The following is a 17,268-nucleotide window of genomic DNA, read 5'->3' as shown; positions in this document are numbered from 1 at the left end:
GACTTCCCATTTTCTGAGCATAAACTTCTCATTTCACACAATGTCACTATTATCATCTAAAACTAAATCCATTTCTAGCAAAGCAGAAAAAAACTTTAGTTATAAACTTAACAATTTAATTGTACTAATGAAGCTGTTTAACCACTCATTTGACTATATTCACGTGCAGCCTTTATATTGCCATGCAATATTTCTATATATTTACTTTACGAATTTACTCATTTAGATATGAGGTTGAAATTTGAAACATTATTTTGAGTGAGATTTTTGTAACATGCAATACACTGTAATAAATCTTGAGGATGCTAACTATCTATTGGACTAAATTGAAACTTACTTAACTGATTTTTTTTTTTCAGTTATGGCAGGAAATTGCCAAGAAAAAGCTATTTTAGTCTATGTACATATTAAAACAAAGTAAATTAACCATAAGTTACATATATTAACACACATTTAAGACAATATTCAAAAGACATGTGAGATGAGATTATCCATTAAAAAAGAAAATATAACAAGTGGCATTACTACTCTGTTTCTTCCCAACTATTTAATCGATGTCTAGGAAACAGCGTATGCAGTACATTCTCCTCAGAAGATTGACAAAGCACGACCACTGTCAAATACTGCAGTAAGGAAAACTGTTATCTTTACTTGTCTCAGAACTTCTCAAAACTGTTGGACCACAAAATAAATTTTTACAGAACATACCTACAAATATCCTGCAGTATAATATTCTTCAGATAATCATATTGGGAAACCTTTCTCTATTCTGCTTACTTAGGTAGTGTCAACCCACAGTTCTGCCAGCCAAACTGCCAGAGGTTTACATTAGGCATTTTCCTAAAACCATCAAATTTCAATTTGAACTGTTCTTCAATCTCTTGCCAAACATTCTTCTCCTTCTACACAAGAAGGTATGTACCCTTAATTCTGATATATGAACCAAAGAGCAAACTTTTCTCTCTGACATCATCTACTTACAGAAGTCATAACCTTCAACTAAAAAACAGATAAATGTCTCTTAGTCTCCACTCACATTTTTGAAATTAAGAAATATATTCTACAATTTTTCAGACCATATCATTCAATTTGACGGGAAGAACTTGGAGTTAGTAAATTTAAGTTTTGAAATAGCATCTATGACTTACTTTAGATACTTCAGGAAGAAAATACATCTCCCATTAATATCACAAGCCTCCCAAATTCACCAATAGTCTCTCAATATAAAAGAATTAGCTTAGAAGATACATATTTTACTATAAATGAATGAACTACTTACATAACCTCAAATGAGGCAATTAAAAATTCTGAAGTGGAAGGATTTTTTTCTCTTACCATGGTTACCTTTTATACTACATAAGGACACCACTCCCAACCCTGAATGAGGTATCATAAAAAGAGTCAACAAAAATATATGGTAAGTGGGAAGTGAAGTAAACAGGACTACAGAATCTAAAGGAAGTGTGAAAGATCAAACAGGCATAGATGAAAAAGATAAAGGTAGAAAAGGGATAAGGAAATAGATCAATATATAAGTACTATAATTACAAAAATACCTACTGAGATCCTTAGACCCAGAGGAAAGAGCTAGGCCACAGCATACAAAGGAAAGGATAATAGCTAGAATCAAAAAAATTAAGAGCAGAAAACGGAAAATTTAGTTCAAATACTTCACTTGACAAAGGAAAAACTGAAGCCCAGAGTTTAAGTGACTTGACAAGACCAAAGACTTATTTTGCAAGAGTTCAAGCTCTAACCAGATCTCCAGATAACCAGTGACCAATGTATTATTCTTCATCAGATTTTTCAAAATGTAATAGTAGCCCTTTCTTTTGCAAAGGGATAACAAAGTGGAAAAGAGCACTCTTCATTAGACTAAATTTTTTTAATGTAATCAATTATTTTTCCTAGAGCTAATTACACATTTGTATATTATTCGGGGCAGTTTCCTACATTTTTCTTGATTTTTTTCATTGCTAAGAACTACCTTAAAAGACAAATGAGGGTTAACCCAAAAATCAGTGCAGTATTCTGTCTGGTGGCTTTAAAAAGATTTTACAACAAATTAGAATTGAGAGCACCTGCTACTCTATACTAACTTTAGACACAAAACTTTTAACAACTGAACTATACAAAACCAAGTCTCCCCTAAAGAGATGTAATAAGTCATATATGTCCTTATTTCATGACATTTGACATTAGAAAATAGCCAGAATTTAACAATGGTCACTTCTTTAAAATAGTGGCTACTTCCCAGGTAATCTGTTTACGTATTTTTATCTTAATCAATTCCCCAAATTTTTAAAAACAGATGTTAATATCACTATTTTATATATTAGGAAGGGCAATCAGACTTTAATAAGTGACAGGGTTGGGCTTCCCTGGTGGCACAGTGGTTAAGAATCCGTCTGCCGAGGCAGGGGACACAGGTTCATGCCCTGGTCCAGGAAGATCCCACATGGCGCAGAGCAACTAAGCCTGTGCGCCACAACTACTGAGCCTGCGCTCTAGAGCCCACAAGCCACAACTACTGAAGCCTGTGCGCCTAGAGCCCATGCTCCACAACAAGAGAAGCCACCTCAATGAGAAGCCCACGCACCGCAACTAGAGAAAGCCCACGCACAGCAACGAAGACCCAACGCAGCCAAAAAAAAAGTGACAGGGTTAGGATTCGAATTCTGAGATGCCTTGCCTATAATATAACTACATTAAAATATGAAGCATACTCTTTTGCCTTAATATTTCATAAGTTAATGAACAGGGCAGCATTTACTTGATGCCTTAATGTCTATGATTTTATACTTTAAAATTTATTCTCTGTTCACCTATGTTTTTGGGAGAATAAGAAATCATTAATTAATAATTATTAATTATTAATTTAAATGTTACTTTTATTTAACAATACAATACACTATACAAATAAGCTGGACACATTTGGAAGAGTTTAATGTCCCTGAAATATGTGACAAAGATTTAATAAGATCCATTTTAATTCCTTTGGCTCAAATAGGTACTATTTAAATTTTAAGTATGAAACTCTATGAACACACTACTAATTCAAGATCTCTGATACATAATATTTGAGATTTCTTTGTGTATTAATGAAAATTTAGAGTTTGCACTAAGAAATACAGAATTAAGTGGTATTTAGCTTTACCTAAAAACTATATAAATGCAAGGATATAAAAAATAGATTATCTAATATTTTTTACATACCTGTCACAGAATCTGATCTGGAGTGCTCTTCACTGTCTGAATCCTCCAGTAAATCATCACTTAAAAGATAAATTAAAAATTAATTTCCATTTCAAAAAAAGTATACATAACATGAGACAGCAAAGAAAAAAGGACAATGTTACAACCATTGTTTTGCATCTCAAACAAGCATCACACAACTAGCTTAAATGATATATAAGTAGTTTGAGACCCTAACTGATTAACAATGCTAATAATGAATCATCTTAAATCATTAAATAAATGTTTGCCTGAAATAGACTGTGGTAATCTCTAAAAATTTACAATAGAATCTATGGGAATTCGACAAATAAATAGGTACGACTAGGGATAGTCTGGGTAAATAAAATGAAAAAAGAGAAAAACAGCTAATAAAATCAAGCACAAGCTTCCAGTAGTAAAATTTTAGTAACTATTGTATTACTGAATTCAGAAAAGTTACCCTAAAACCAAATAGAATAGCTGTATAAATATGGGTGTATGTAAGTGTTTTCACACAGATATGCATTTCATTTGTGTTTTGCTTTTGGTTTTTTTTGCTTGTTTGGGAGGGGCTGTTAAGACCGCCTTGATAAGCAGGAAAACTACTAAAACTCATAACTCAGGAGTCAAGACAACAAGACTCTTTTTCCTCTTCACTCAGGTGGCCAAGAAATTGCCAGCCTCTCTCTTTGCATCTAACGTTATCCTCAGTCTCCATTGTTAGCAAACAGGAAAAAAGATGTAATTACAGACCACTCTAGCACAACATTAGGCAGTGTATGAACTAACAATCAGCACATTTACAGCAGTTCTAAAATTTTGATAACCTAAACTATAAAAATTAAAAGATGCATTTCACAAGAAGGAAAAGTAATTCTCCCTTTTGGAAACAGTATATTGCACTTCCATCTGAAATACCTAGGCATTTATAATGTTATTTTATTATGAAATGTAACCTGGTAATGTCCCTTAGAAATGCTTAATGCTTAATGCATTAAAGTAATGTCTGAAATTGGGGTGGGAAGATACTTGCTTACATATTTTTGACATAATTTCTGTGTTTCAGTTTTTCAGCTGGTAATAATTAACCATAAACAAATTTTGCGCTATAATTTAAAAATAACAAAAAGAATGTGAAAAAGATGAGCTGCTAATCAGCCTCAAGCTATTCAAACACTAATTGGCTAGTTTCAGAAAAATAATAAAGATATTTGGAAAAATAAATCCTAAGAGGAAAAATTAATGATTGGGAATTATCCAGAATGAAGAAGTCCAAACCAAGAAGAAACAATAGGTTTTGAGGGCTTTTGCATTAAGAAAAATAGCCAAATATTACCCAGCTACACTGAGATAAAAGATAAAATCTAGTAGTAGTATATTTTAAAGAAGGAATTCAGCTGTCTTGAAGTTACAGAGAATGTTACAAAGGGTTGCCAGATAATTGCCTTAATTAGCCCACAAAAAAAAAAAAGCTTTATTGTGAAATTCTTCAAAATAAAATAATGTTTAAAAAAACATTATTTCTTGACAGAAAAATGCTCATACTACTAAGTGATAAAATCATAGGAGTAAAACCACTAAACTGTACACTTAAAGGGTGAATCTTCTGATGGGTAATTATGCATCAATACATTTTTTTTTAAATCACATGGGTTTAAAAAAAACTATACACACCTAAACGTTAACATGACTAGATGGTATGATAATGGGGACTCTACTTTTCTTCAATTTACTTCCATATATTTTCTAATATTTCTACAATAAACATGCATTACAGTTGACCACTGAACAACACAGGGGTTAGGTGCACCAACCCTCCACTAAGTGGAAAATCTGTGTATAACTTATACTAATTGCCCATCTGTATCCGTGGTTCTGCATCTGCAGATTCAACCAACCGCAGATTGTGCAGTATTTACTATTAAAAAAATACACACATAATTGGACTCACGCAGTTAACCTATGTTGTTCAAGGGTCAAATGTACTTATATAATAGACACTAGATTTACTAAAGTCTTTTACATGATATAAAACCTTTTCCAAAGTAATAAACATGCAAAAAAATATATATGGTAAGTTTAAAATGCTTAGTTAAGATTATATATGCTAATACTACAGGTGTACCTTAGTTTTGATATATAACTAAGATATACAATACTATAAGCAACTTCAAAGTTAAACTCAGAAAATTTTTGCAAATTCGAAAGACATAACATACAAATGAGGCATCCAGACAAAAATGTTAATTCATTAAAATTAAATGTGTCCCAAATAAATATTCTTCCTTAAATAAATTCAGAACAAAGACAAATGTTGCCTTCTAAGTAGAAATAGACAAAAAACAATTGCCAAGCAAGCTATACTGCTAATTACTTTAAACTTCTTGGTTAAGCTTTAATTTCTTCAATTAATGTATTATTCTTCAAGCTAATGAAGCACAGCATATTTTAAAACAAAATATACTATATATACTATATCTCGTGCCACAGAGGCAGAGGTAGTCCGGCTCATTATATCCACTACCAATTCAACAGGAATCCTGCTACCTCTGGAGGAAAGGAAGGGGAGAGAAAGGGCTTCAAGCTCCACCTCTTCAGCTTCCTCCTACCACTCTGACACAGAGTTATCTTTGTATATGACTCATTTCGCACTTTCTTGGGAGAAAAGGGTCATTCTACCCTAGAAAGATTTTAAGTCTCTTAAAAAAGCAGGCAGAGCGATTTATATCTCAACCCTAGCACACGAGCTCAGATAATACCTGTCCGCAAGAAATACTGGACAAGTGTTTACCTAAAATGTACATTTTACCAAGGTGTGTATATGTGTGTGATCTTAAAACTACATCTTGATTCAATTTTTAATCCTCAAATTACAAAACTGAGTCAAAAGTTCTAGTTAAAGTCAGTGTTCAGGACATACCAGTTTCATTATCTTCTATGAATAATTTTCCACTAATTTCTAAGAAAATCAAAGAGATCACGCATGCTTACTTTTCAGTCTTACTGGCAAATATGGTCAAACTCAAGACAACAATGGGCCAACTGCTTTCCCAACAAGCTCTCACAGGGATTTAAAATAACTGAGAACACCATGAAGCTTTAATTCAGTCTGTTCCAGAACTCAGACCACATTCATTTACCTACTAATAATTTCCACATACTATTAGCAAGAGGGACTAGACAGAGGTAAACTTCCCATTTTATATGTTGTGAATTCTCCATTAATTTAAATAATGAAATCATTTCCATTAATAAAGTTTTATATTACTTCTTAATGAAAGTGCATGCCACCAAATAAATAGACTGTGAAATAAAATGATAAATCACTGTGGTGTAACACCAATCACACATCAGCAACACAAGAAGCCCTGCAAGTGAAATGATAGATCTCAGTATACCAGGACACCTGATCAGTTACAGAGGCTCCATTTCACATGGCTACCATCAGAACCTTAAAAAGTGGTAGCTGCTATTGCTTAAGACAAGCTGAGTGGCTTATGGACCCCTTCATTCTGCCTACATTGGGAGTATCGCAAATGTTGCTCTATAATCCTACCCAGTTCAAGAGTTACAACTGCAGAGCTTCTATGGAGACAAGTAGGTAAGATGGGATTTTAATTTGACTCTCTTTCCCCCACATAGATCAAATACAGCCACAGAAATCATGAATCTCCGGAAAAGCTGAATAGAATAGAATCCAGTACAACATTTCTACCAGAATCTTTCCTTAGCAATAATTATTGTACCTCAACTCATTGCTGACTACAGATACATTTGTTTTAAATAATTACATCACCTTGCCTAGCCATGGGTTATTTCACTATTCATTACCACTTCTATATTTTAGCTGCTAATGAAAAAAGGGGAAATAAACCAAATGATTCAACTGCTCTATGAAAAGATTTAGGAGAAGGCAAAATTACAAATCTAATCCAAGGATTTCATTTCATTATTTAGACTTTACTTTTCAATGATGTGATTATTCCCAATTGGCATAGACTGAGATAGAAAATAAAGTATATTTTATAGACTATGTTGTTTGTGAATGAAAATTTCTTTCAAGAATCATACAATTCTTTCAGATTTCTAACCAAACATTGAGTCTCTAATCTCTTGAGACTAACAACGCTTCCTGCCTATTTAATTAGAATTAAGAGAATATACAATTTAGGAAAAGAAAACACTTAACTTCTATAAATATTATCAAAACAAATTTACATACCTATCTCCTTCCAATTTTGGTATATCTGAGCAACTAGAGGAGTCTTCCAGCCATGCCAAAGTTGGTCTCCTAGATTCAACTGCTGAGCTTGGTTCTCCCGAGAGAATAAGCTGTTGTACAATTGCTGGATCATATGCATTAATTTCAAACTTTAAGTGCACCTAAACAAATAAATGAAAAGCCTAAATTTACAACGGATTTTTTCTCAATTACTAATATGTTTCTTCAAAATTAAAACATACCTTCATAAGTTTGGAAACATCCCATATACAGATCTTTCCTCGTTTCGTTGCAGCAGCTAAAAAGTGAGGGCAGCTCCCGGACCCAAAGCAAGATATTCTGTCAGTTCCATCCGTGCAAGGGAACTGCGCGGGACTTGTTGCAAGAGTGACTGACAATGGCACATTCTGTGTGTGCTCACCTTTCACAAACGGGCAGTTTGGGGAATGTCTCTCGTGTTCAGACCTTTACACAAATTAAGGAAGGGAAAGTTTACTGAACAACTGCTGTTAAGTCTGTACACTAAAAGAGAACTCCAAGATATTTTTTCTTTAAAAAAAAAACAAAAAACAATTAGTTGAACTTATAGTATCCTTTAATTAAAGACTTAAATAGCAAATTGTTCCATTTTACTGAGATCACTCTAACATGTTAACTACTCACTTTAACAGCAATTGTTCACTTTAACTGATTACAAATAAAGCCAGTCTGAGATGAAACAGAAATAAATGATACAGTAAAATTTATATCATATTAGTATACTGATAAAACTGTTTAATCTCCTTATATTTCTTCACACTGGTTTCCCACAGCTTTAAATAAATAACTACTTTGTTTCAGTCTATAATTTTCTATGTATTCTACAGCATGGTGACAAAAGATAACATTACCATATTGTATATTTGAAATTTGTGAAGAGGATGTATCTTGAATTAAATATTCTTAACACACAAACACACACAAACTGGTAACTATTAGAGGTGATGGATATGTTAATTAACTTGATTATGGTGATCTTTTCACATTGTGTATATATACTAAAACATCAGATTGTACACCTTAAATGTATGTAATTTTTACATGTCAAAGGTATCTCAATAAAGCTGTTTTTAAAATAAATAAATAATAATCCATACGTAGATACAGACACACCTATCTATATAACAGTGGCCACAGCTGTAAACAGCATACAATAAAACTCTATAAATGCTATTCACACTGCAAAAAACTTTTTTAGTAAAGACCTGAAAGCAGAAAGATCTCTAGAGTATGGATAAAATGACATATATTAAAAACACAGAGATACACCTTTCACATTCACTATCAGACTCCATCAGACAAATAACTTCAAAGAAACTTGGATAATGTCTATAGCTTGTACATTATTTCCTTCACATAAATACTTACTGAGCAAAATGAAATGTTAAATTAGTTTACTAGAAAACCCTAATATGTGTAATAAGAATAAAATACTAGGACCTCAGATCAAGACTGGTATACTGACTTAAAAAATTTTCTCAAATATTTAAAGCAGGATCAACTTAACACTTAAAAATTATCTGCCCAACTTTGTGACTACTTTATTTCTTTTTGGTTATTCTTTTTTTTTTTTTTTTTAAACTTTCACTAGCTGTAATTACAAGGCATTATTTGAAATGTGAGAATGCTGCCACCAAAACAAAGAGGGTTTTTTTAAAACCCATTTTTATACTTCCATGTCAAAGAAAGGAAAGCTATACTTGTAAAATATTCCATGGGGTATGCATATTTCTTTTTACACTGCACCTACAACTTACCTATAACCATATATAAATCCTGGACAATTTACAGCACACAAGGTGTCTTACGTTAATGCTTTTACATGGCATCTGCAGGCACATGATATCTGAACTGGACTCCCTCATAGCCAAACCCTAGGGTATTTTTCCTCTTTCCCTCTTTCTCTCTTAACCTGAGTTTTAACTTTTTAATTAAAATTTTATTTACGCAAGTGACATATGACTATCTGAAATACAGCAAAAGACCCACTTCGGTTATAATATCCACCCCCAGTAATCTCCTATCCCACCTCCAGGTAACCACTATTACGAATTTAATATACTTCTAAAATATATTTATAAATTTATACACATACATATACATTCAGAAAATATGGGTTTTTTTCATTTTAAATAAACAATATTATTATATGAATCATTCTACAACAGCTTTCTTGATACAATAACATATCTAAAAGGTACTGGTGATTAATAGAGAGCTAACTGTTCATTCCTTTAACTGCTGGATCATAGTCAATTACATGAATATATTTTATTTAGCTAGTCCCCTCCTGAGAGGCATGTAAGATTTTCCAGTTTTTCACTACCATGACCATTTTGTGCTTCCTTGCATACAAGAGCAATTAATTCTCTAGTTTAAATTAGAAGTGGAACTGCTAGATAATAAGGGGTCCATTTTATTTTATTTTTTTAAAGTTCTATCTCCCTCCAAAGTGGCTCTATCAACTCCCACCATCAAAATATGAGTCCCATCTTCCCCTAAAAATGAAAAACCTTCATTCTTTTCCTCCTTTCAGTTTCAGAAGGTACACAGGCTCAGTTCCCCAGCCCCCATCAATCCCATTCCCTCTATCCATTTGGAGCACTGGCCCTAGGCCCTCAGAGACTCTACCAACTGTTTAAGAGTTTGAGGAATCCTGAATCCCAGGGCAAAGAAAAGGTAGAACCCTTGATTTCCTGACCATATCAAGAAAAGACGGGTTTTAAACAGCCCAAGTTGGAAATCTGAATCAACTTTCCCACAGAAAAATATTTATGAATAAAGATACATTCTATAATGTAATGGTATTATTTTTCAGGTGTGGGTTAAATAACTTTTTGAGGATCAGCCTAAGAAACTAAAATATACATGTTAAAATGGTTGCTATATATATAAAGATGGTTTCTAGGGGAAAAGACTAAATTCCAAACAGAAACTTAACCTAAATTGGAAATTGCTCATACTCAACTCTCAGTCAGCAGATGCAATTTCAATTTTTCATATTTTCAGTATTTCCCACTGCAACCTGGAATCCACATGCACACTCTAATAGGCTTTAGCAAGTTCACATCAGCTGATTAACATTCAGAGATCTCGAACTAATTATAGTACAAAATAAGTGGTATATCTTAAAACCAAATCCTGGCTCCATGACTTACTAGCCAAATGCTCTTCACCAAATTTTATTTTTTTTATTTTAAAATGGTATAATAATTCTTATCTCATAGAGTGACTATAAGGATTAAACTGGAGAATATTCTCAATTCCCTCCTATAAAATGGAGATGATAATAATACCTACCTCATAAAGCTAATGTGAGAATTAAATGAGTTAAAAATATATAAAATGCATAGGATGGTACCTAGTAAACCATATTATACAAATATTTGCTATTATTACTATTTTATTTATTTATTTATTTATTTATTTTTGGCTGCATTGGGTCTTCGTTGCTGCGTGCGGGCTTTCTCTAGTTGCGGCGAGCAGGGGCTACTCTTCGTTGCAGTGCGCAGGCTTCTCACTGTGGTGGCTTCTGTTGTTGCAGAGCACGGGCTCTAGGCACGCAGGCTTCAGTAGTTGTGGCATGTGGGCTCAGTAGTTGTGGCTCACGGGCTCTAGAGCACAGGCTCAGTAGTTGTGGAGCACAGGCTTCGTTGCTCCATGGCATGTGAGATCTTCCCGGACCAGGGCTCGAACCCACGTCCCCTGCATTGGCAGGTGGATTCTTAACCACTGCGCCACCAGGGAAGTTCCACTATTTCTATTAATAGGGCCTCAGAGTAGTTATTTCTAAAAATGAGGTTCCAATACATGATCTCTATTGTTTAACCAAGTTCTAAACTTTCATGCACTAGAATTCAAAACCACCACAGACCCCCTAGAATTACTTCAAAATTAGAAATGTAAATCATAAAGGCCCTCCTCCGTGGATTCCCTATTGATGACCTGCCCTCAAAAGAACAAGGCTAAACTGCTGAATTTAATCATGCTTTTTAAACTTATTTTATCATAGCCTTCTAGTTTTCAGTCAGAGTCTAGTTCCATTCTTTGGCACTTCTCCCATGTACACATCTTGGAAAGTCACACATTAGAGATCCTGTATGCCAAGTGATGTGACAGGGCATAGACAGCATTACCTCATTCTCTTAGGACAGAGGCAAAACTAAAGATGACAAAAGGCAAGAATATTAATATACAGATATCAGAAAAATAAAATTTAGAAGCACATTTATAGAACTTAGCTTATTACATTCAGAAATATCAAGACTCACCAAGGTTCATCAGTAGGTTCCCAACAGACGAGACATACACTACAAGTAAAACACATGGCTCTATCATCTCCAGATGAGGCAGGCTGCAAATTTATAAAGAAGACAGAAAAGGTTTATCAATATTAAAATTGCTTAATAAAAACTCTTCTAAATAAGTTCATAATTTTAGGTAAAATTCCATATTGAGGAAAAGAAAATTAGCCTATACTATTAGGCCTCAACAATACACTTTTAATCCCCAAATGTTTATAAATTTGCTGCCTTATTTGAAAAATTATGGTTCATCAGCAAATGACCACTAAATCAAATATGGAGACACACACATCCTCAATCTCCGATCTAGCATCTTCTAATTGTATTACTAAAGTATTTTAAATATAGTTAAGTATATGAAAGGAAATAGTCTAACAGGTTTATTATTAAAAACTGAATTCTATACTACTACATAAGAAAGGGCAAGAAAAAAGGAAAAGCAAACTAGTGAACGTAATTAAGGTAACATTCTTTAAGTAAGACACATATGACAAAATGACATTTATATATATATAAAATCTAAATCTGAACTGAAATATACCTCTAAAAACTAATATTAATATTTTTGAACACTTACTCTACTTAGCACTTACTATGTCTACAGGTGTAAATATATTATATTTTTGAGAAGACAGAATAATCAGCACCTAATACAGGTAGAAGATTCTAGAAAACCTATGATTTGATCTTTGCAAAAATGGAATACAGGGACTTCCCTGGCGGTCCAGTGGTTAAGACTCCGTGCTTCCAATGCAGGGGGCATGGGTTCAATCCCTGGTCAGGGAACTAAGATCCCACAAGCCGCATGGCGCGGCCAAAAGGAAAAAAAAAAAAAAAAAAGGAATACAATGAACATGAGCTCAACAGAAAAAATATCAAGGTATCACCTAACAGACTGTTTTAGGAAATGACACCAAATAAGAAGGAAGAAGATAAATTATTAGGAAAAATAGTCCTTATTCAATCCTTAACTTAGGAAAACATATTCAGTGATTTTAATATTAGCCAGTCTCCAAATAAATCTACCTTTAACTGGAAATTTGACAAACTCTGAATAAAATCTTCAAATATATATGGTTTTCTGATTTAATCTTAGTTTAAGATACTTCAAGAACACTTCAGGATAACAAAGGAATTATCACTCTTAAGATTCTTTATGACAGTAACTTCAATGTATTCAAAGTTTAATTTAGTTCTAAAATTAAATATGCATGCTTTATGTAAATTGACATGTAATTATTAGATTTCTCAGCTTCTTTGGCAATGGCAAAGCAGTGGTAAGCCAGTCTACATTATTCAGCTGAAGTTTCCTTTAACTGGTTTATTATGCCCATCTAAACTCATTTTTCTTAACTTCCTCTACTTTAGCTCCACGAAGCTTTCTATAATGTCCCATTCCCATGTCTTTTTGTCACACTCACCCTTACCTGTACACCCTCCTCTTTTCCTACATAAAACCATGACTATTTTCCCTAATTCGTTCTCTTTCTACATAATTTCTTAATCAATTCTTCAATACATATGTATTCAAGTCACACTGTACTACCCGCAATGCTGCTTCCATAGTTATCTAATATATGGGTAATTTTTAATCCCAATAAAATTAAAATTTCAAGAGTAACTGCAATGTATTATTGCTTTTATTGCATTACCCTAACACATACTACTCTGTTATGAATGCATAAGTCAAAACTGAAAATAAACACACACCCAGAGAGAACACTTCTCAAGACACAAATCTGGAGAATACTGCCTGTTTGTTGATTAATTGTATACATAAACATATTATATATCATAGTTATCATATATATAATCTGAAAGAAAATAGTTATTAAGCATTAACTCAGTTATTGGTTACTTTTTTTTAATGTTTTCCCCTTTCATACACAGTATGTGACATAGGAAACAGCCAGTCAGTATTAAGATCAAAGGTATAAGAACAAAACTCACATTACATACATACACACAAGCACAGAGCCTGGGTGCATAAAATAGTATAATGACTGAAAAAGTATTAAAATGTTGACAATTTTACTAAAGGCTACAAAGTCATATTGAAAAGAAATTTTTGACAGCCTTATTTACCTGATGATAAAATCCAGCTTGAGCCATGGGATCTGGCTGTGCCCATCTATAGCCTACATGAGGCCATGAGGTAAATGTCTCCCGTCTGTTAGCTTCACTATACATCAATGATCTAAAAGTAAACAAACTTTATGTAACCGAAGTTAGGCATCAAATTACAGTGACACTACTATCTACCACTGAAGAAAAAAGTTTACTGGATTATCAACACAAACTGGGAATGGCTAATTACCAATTCAACTTTGTATTTTAAATTAAAAATGATCAGTTTTAGGAACTTCCCTTGAACAGAGGAGGGAAAAAAGAAACGTGATAAGATAGCTACAACTGATAAACAATTCCCGGGGAGATTAAATTAACCAATGTTGCATAATTAGCAATCAGAGAGCAGAAAATCTGCAAATGCAGAGGCAGAGAACCCTACACTTTCATCGTGTGACAAGTTTTGCAAAAATGGATAAAACCACAACCAAAGGAATGGTAGTTTTATCTCAACCATATTGAGAAAGTATATTCTAGTTTAATTTTTTTTTTTTAAGTAGAAAGCAATTTATATGTTCTTTCTCCAGAGAAATCCTTTTCCAGGAAACTTGTACTCTCCAGGGAATTATCAAAAAAAAAGAAATCTTCACATATGTTTTCATTAAAATACATTAGCTCACTAAGAGTAAACCTTTAACAATACTAGAGTATCTTTTTAAAGGAGACTACCAAAATTAGAAAAAGTCCAAACAGCTTCAAATAAGAAAGGACTGATAAGCAGAACTTCCTCTTCCTAACACAGACGGGCAACTGATTTTTAAAAAGAGAGAGAAAGTGGTAAAGGTCATCACAAAGAGACCAGAAAAATACTTTTCTTTAAATTCTTCCCTTAAATTAGTGCATGGTTTCCTATAATATTGCTAGAGAGCTTTAGGTTTAACTCATAGTTGTGTTCTGATTTGAAAAAAAAGAAAAACAGGCACTTCGCTGGTGGTGCAGTGGTTAAGAATCTACCTGCCAATGCAGGGGACACAGATTCAATCCCTGGTCCGGGAAGACCCCACATGTCGTGGAGAAACTAAGCCCATGCGCCACAACTACTGAGCCTGCACTCTAGAGCCTGCAAGCCACAACTACTGAGCCTGTGCACCCCAACTACTGAAGCCCATGCACCCTAGAGCCTGTGCACAGCAACTACTGAGCCCACGCACCACAACTACTGAAGCCCGCACACTCTAGGGCCTGTGTGCCACAACTACTGAGCCCGCGTGCTACAACTACTGAAGCCCACGCACCTAGAGCCTGTGCACTGCAAAAAGAGAAGCCACCACAATGAGAAGCCCGTGCAACGAAGAGTAGTTCCCGCTCACTGCAACTAGAGAAAGCCCTCACGCAGCAACAAAGATCCAACACAGCCAAAAATAAATAAATGAAATAAAAAAAAAAAATTGTTGAGTTAGAAAAGTTTTATCACCTACAGGCTATAGATGTCTTGAAAGATCTGTGTCAGTCTCAAAACAGAAAACCTGTCCATTTAGTTATATTACCAAACAAAACAGCAATAGCATCCAGTAGACCCTTACTCAAACCTCCAACAGAGTTCATCAAGGTTTTCATAAGGTTCCTAGATTCATATTTAATGAAATAAACACCACAGGCTATATCAAAATTAATACTTTGAGACATTTTAACACCTCCAGAAACACTGAAAATCCCATCTAATGAATGCATTTTCTAAAATAAACCATTTACGACAGCTTGCACTGAGTTCTTTAGATACTCTCCTACTGATTGCAAAGAAAATAGCTCTGAAATTATAATCTCAAGATAGGCATGGCTCTCAGATAAGAAACATTTATTCTAAATACATACTCTTCCTTTTTCTCCCTCTCTCCGGACATATTCCAAAGAACATTTTAATGATAGCCACAGCACATATCATCTGACAGTTATTAAGATTAAAAATGAAAGTCTCCACATTTTTCCCAAAAGTTAGACACAGCAATATTACTATGGAATACAAAAATTCTTCCCAAATGTTAACAACCAAGAGAAGTTATTTACATAATAATAAAATCACTTAACAAAAAAAGGGCAATTGATTAAGCAGTTTCAGTTTACAAAAGGATAAACTAATAAATATTGCAAACTAATATAAGAGCTATACGGGAATTCCCTGGCTGCCCAGTGGTTGAGACTCCGTGCTTTTGCTGCCGGGGGCCCGGATTCAATCCCTGGTCAGAGAACTGGGATCCCACAAGCCGCACAGTGCAGCAGGCGGGGCGGGAGGGGGGCGAGCAATACTTAAGATAACAGAAGTTAAAGGTTAACTCATTCAGTAATATTTTTGCTACATCAGCATGTACTCTTTACAACTGTACTTCAGAAAACAGCATAGGCAGTTACAATTCACATTCAATGAAAAAGTGAAAATGTAAAATGCTACATGGAAAGGGAAATGTGAACTTATCAAAACTGCTAAATTTAATATCTCAGTAAAGCACTTCTAAACTTCAGTACTGATAAATTTTATTTCAAATAACAAATCATTTAAGTTTTTCAATGAATGCATTACTGACTTTTTAGTTAGTTTTATACAAAGCAGAACTCCAATAAATCTCTAGTGAAGAAAATAATGACTGAGATATGTTTTTTTATAATACTCTGTTTAAATTCATGGCAGGCAGCATAAAAATCTTAATTCAAAATTGCCCTAGAAAAACAAAAACAAACAAACAAAAAAACCCACAAAATTGCCCTAATTGCTTTTTTAACTCTGTTCATTTTTTAAGTAGGAAATAATATATGGCTCTTATATTCAGATTCTGGCAGTCCTTTAATTTACCAAAATTTACGCCAAAGGTCACAAAATTTCATCAAGGCAAAATAATTCACATATATTTAATAATTATAATATTTTTAAGTTGACTCAAATATTTACTAAGCAAGTACAAAGATGGAATTTTAAAAATATAGTTTCATAATCCCTTTAAATACTTTCCAGGCACCAAAAGAAACTGTTTAACAACAAGTCAAGGAGTAGTTTACTTCACTTCAGTATTTTAAGAGAAATAAAAATCTGAGTGGTTTTCAAAAATATTTTGAAATTTTTAAAATCACAATCAAATTTTACAGTTATTCTTTGTTAATCAAAAAACTGATCAATTCAATCTCACTGTCACATCTTTTTATAAGCAAGGTCATACCTGTCCACAGAACGACCTGGCCCCACCCCAAGTTCTGGACGTGCACTAGGTAAGAGGTAAGACAATCTGTCCATCACTGAGGACGCCACAGGTAAGGCAGCAATATTTTGATTTATTTTCTTCAGTTCATTCACAATGGCACTGGCAATGGACTTCAACACATGATGAGGAAGATGAAATGTAACTGTGGCCCACTGAAAGAGAACAGGAGTGT

At 33.7% G+C, this 17,268-nt stretch overlaps 1 protein-coding gene across 1 annotated transcript in view; it reads right to left on the bottom strand.

Moving 5' to 3' along the window:
* BIRC6 (baculoviral IAP repeat containing 6) overlaps nucleotides 1-17,268 on the bottom strand; it is a 242,855-nt gene that overhangs the window by 190,211 nt on the left and 35,376 nt on the right. The window contains 6 exon segments of the mRNA XM_061168520.1: nucleotides 3,217-3,275; nucleotides 7,439-7,599; nucleotides 7,681-7,903; nucleotides 11,749-11,831; nucleotides 13,867-13,978; nucleotides 17,055-17,248. Of these exon segments, the coding sequence (XP_061024503.1) occupies nucleotides 3,217-3,275; nucleotides 7,439-7,599; nucleotides 7,681-7,903; nucleotides 11,749-11,831; nucleotides 13,867-13,978; nucleotides 17,055-17,248 (832 nt within the window).

Source organism: Eubalaena glacialis, chromosome 14, assembly GCF_028564815.1.
Source record: "Eubalaena glacialis isolate mEubGla1 chromosome 14, mEubGla1.1.hap2.+ XY, whole genome shotgun sequence".
NCBI lineage: Eukaryota > Metazoa > Chordata > Mammalia > Artiodactyla > Balaenidae > Eubalaena > Eubalaena glacialis.
This window is presented reverse-complemented; position numbering and strand designations above follow the sequence as displayed.